This window comes from Sinocyclocheilus anshuiensis, unplaced genomic scaffold (assembly GCF_001515605.1).
Source record: "Sinocyclocheilus anshuiensis isolate Anshui unplaced genomic scaffold, SAMN03320099.WGS_v1.1 scaffold1368, whole genome shotgun sequence".
NCBI classification, from domain to species: Eukaryota; Metazoa; Chordata; class Actinopteri; order Cypriniformes; family Cyprinidae; genus Sinocyclocheilus; species Sinocyclocheilus anshuiensis.
In genome coordinates this window covers 19,135-21,665 of record NW_015544200.1, presented here as the reverse complement: position 1 = coordinate 21,665, position 2,531 = coordinate 19,135, and the positions used below count along the sequence as shown (strand labels likewise).

General features: G+C 42.0%; 1 protein-coding gene across 1 annotated transcript in view; it reads right to left on the bottom strand.

The window, feature by feature from the left end:
* LOC107696796 (activin receptor type-2B-like) overlaps positions 1–2,531 on the bottom strand; it is a 14,072-nt gene that overhangs the window by 2,600 nt on the left and 8,941 nt on the right. The window contains exons 8-9 of the mRNA XM_016497298.1: positions 1,817–1,931; positions 987–1,125 (exon numbers count right to left, since the gene is read on the bottom strand). Of these exons, the coding sequence (XP_016352784.1) occupies positions 987–1,125; positions 1,817–1,931 (254 nt within the window). The remainder of the gene's footprint in view (positions 1–986; positions 1,126–1,816; positions 1,932–2,531) is intronic.

The following is a 2,531-nucleotide window of genomic DNA, read 5'->3' as shown; positions in this document are numbered from 1 at the left end:
GGCTTATAAAAAATTCTAAAAAAAAAAAAAAAAAATGGGGTAGGCATGTTCCACTGTATTTTCAGTTTGTTTAGAGCTATTTCATAGTTCACATGGGTCATACTTCTCAGGTCAGAATACATGGAAATCCATAATTAAAAAATAAAAAATCACATCCCTGAATATATAGGCAGAGCTTTTAGATTTCCGTTGTCAATAAATAAATAAAACTACTTAAAATTTTCAAATATTAAGCCTCGTACACACCGGGACGATTATCGTGCGCGCTTATCGCCGATGTTTTTCGACGCATCTTTTGTGTTCATACCAAAGAGATTTTCGCAGGCCGAGTGAACGTGCAAATTCACTCCCTGACATTAGATGGCGCTTAATGAAAAACAGAAATACCCCGGTACACATCGAATCCTATTTGATCTGCAATTCCTCTCCATAACAACTCCCTCTTATCGAGATTTTTGTAGTCGCTGTCGCGTTTGTCATAAAGCCCTTTGTGTTCAGACAACAATAAAACCAGCAGCTCTACATTCATCTTGCCTCGATGCATCTTCTTGGTCTACTTACTTCCTCTTTGTCGTTAGGTATCAATGTGTGCTCGGCAAGACCCTTTTGTGCTTGAGCGCCACCAAGTCGTGTTTTACTGTAACTTCAGCAGCTCCAGGCACGTGAACAAAAGCGCCAATCTCATTGGTCGGCCAATTTTTAACGTGGCACGTCAAACCAAAAAAACGAGCCCGAGGCGTTTTTAAAAAAATGATGCTTTTACGCCTCGCGTTTTGCTCGTCGGTGTGCACACTCACATTGGCGCCCTTTGTTTAGTCACGAGGCGTTAAACGTCGGCGATATTTGTCCCGGTGTGAACAAGCCTTTATGGTGTGTAGATGTGAGAAGCAACTCATTTACTCATGTTATTATATAACACGTTACTCCCAGAAATGTAAATTCAGGTGCACACACACTGGGAGATCCGTATGTTTGTGCAGACTCACCATCGGAGGCGGTACAGCGAGACACCAGCTCCCACAGCACCAGTCCTAGAGCGTACATGTCGATCCTTAGGAAGGCGTCCCTTTGGAAATTAATGGCCCCCTCCAGCACCTCTGGAGCCATGTAACGCCGAGTTCCCACCTGTGGCGGGACAGAAAACACAAACAGTGATTCACTAGACAGTTTTACTACCATCCCAGCGGAGTTTGGGGACCATCTTAATGTGCTTCAAATTTACACTTATTTGAACTTAAAATGGCTAAATAGCATTAATTTAACAGATGCTTTTATTCACAGCCACATACAAATAAGGAACGTCACAAGCACTTTATCATAAGAGCAGCAATATTTACAGTACAGTGCCAAGTATAAGACAGATTAGACTAGTTTTAGAATATGAAGCAGCACAACTATTTTCATCATTGATGATAATAAATGTTTCTTGAGCAGCAAATCAGCAAATAAGAATGATTTCTGAAGGATCATGTGACACTGAAGACTGGAGTAATGATGCTGAAAATTCAGCTTTGCATCACAGGAATAAATTACATTTAAAAAAATATTACAACAGTAAAAGTTATTTTAAATTGTTATAATATTTCACAATATTACTTTACGGCATTTTTGATCAAATAAATGCAGCTTTGGTGAGCATAAGAGACTTTAATTTTACCAACCCAAATCTGAACAGTAGTGTTTCTTGGTACAGAAGGATTTTTTTTTTTTTTTTTAGGTAACTTCAGGGCATGCATCCAGATATTTTGCATGGATATAAAGAAGCAGCTGGTCTGAGATGTAGTCAAAGGCTTGGCTTCATCTTTGAGACACTCACCTGGCCGTGTGTATCTCCAGGCGGTTTCCCAGGCTCAAAGTGGACAGCCAACCCAAAGTCTGCAATCACTGCGGTCAAATCCGTCTTGAGCAGGACATTCTTACTCTTGAAATCTCTGCAAAACACAAACCTCAAATCACCCAATGTCTACAGACTTCCTCTTGCGTATGACTACACAGCAAGAGCATTAAAGGTGCAGTAGGAGATCTTGGAAAATGCTAACTTAAGCCTGATAGCACTGAAAGCGGACGTCCCACCCTCCCTGCAATCACCGTCAAAAGCCACGCCCCCTGAACGCATTTACGCTCACAGACCAGAGATAAACTTCAACGGATTTCCCCCGCTCAGGGAGTAGGGAGCAATGAACACTGTGTAGGGATCATATAGATCGGAACACAGTTCATGCACATAGCTCACTTCTAATGCGCTGGCGCGAGGACTGGATTAACCACTGGGCTACATCATGTGTAATTCACCGGTGAGAAATCTTTAAAAGTACTACAATACCAGGAAGGAAGATCTGGTTGTTGATGTTTGCCTGCCATCCTCGCTCTGTCTGCAGTCTGCACAACGTGCGTAAACGCGCTGATGACATATCCTGTCTGCGCGAACAGTAGTGCTGTGTTCAAAATATCGATACGACGATGTATCGTCACAGAGATTTGACGATATGAGTATCGATACAGCTGGCCCTGTATCGATATTGTGGCACGTG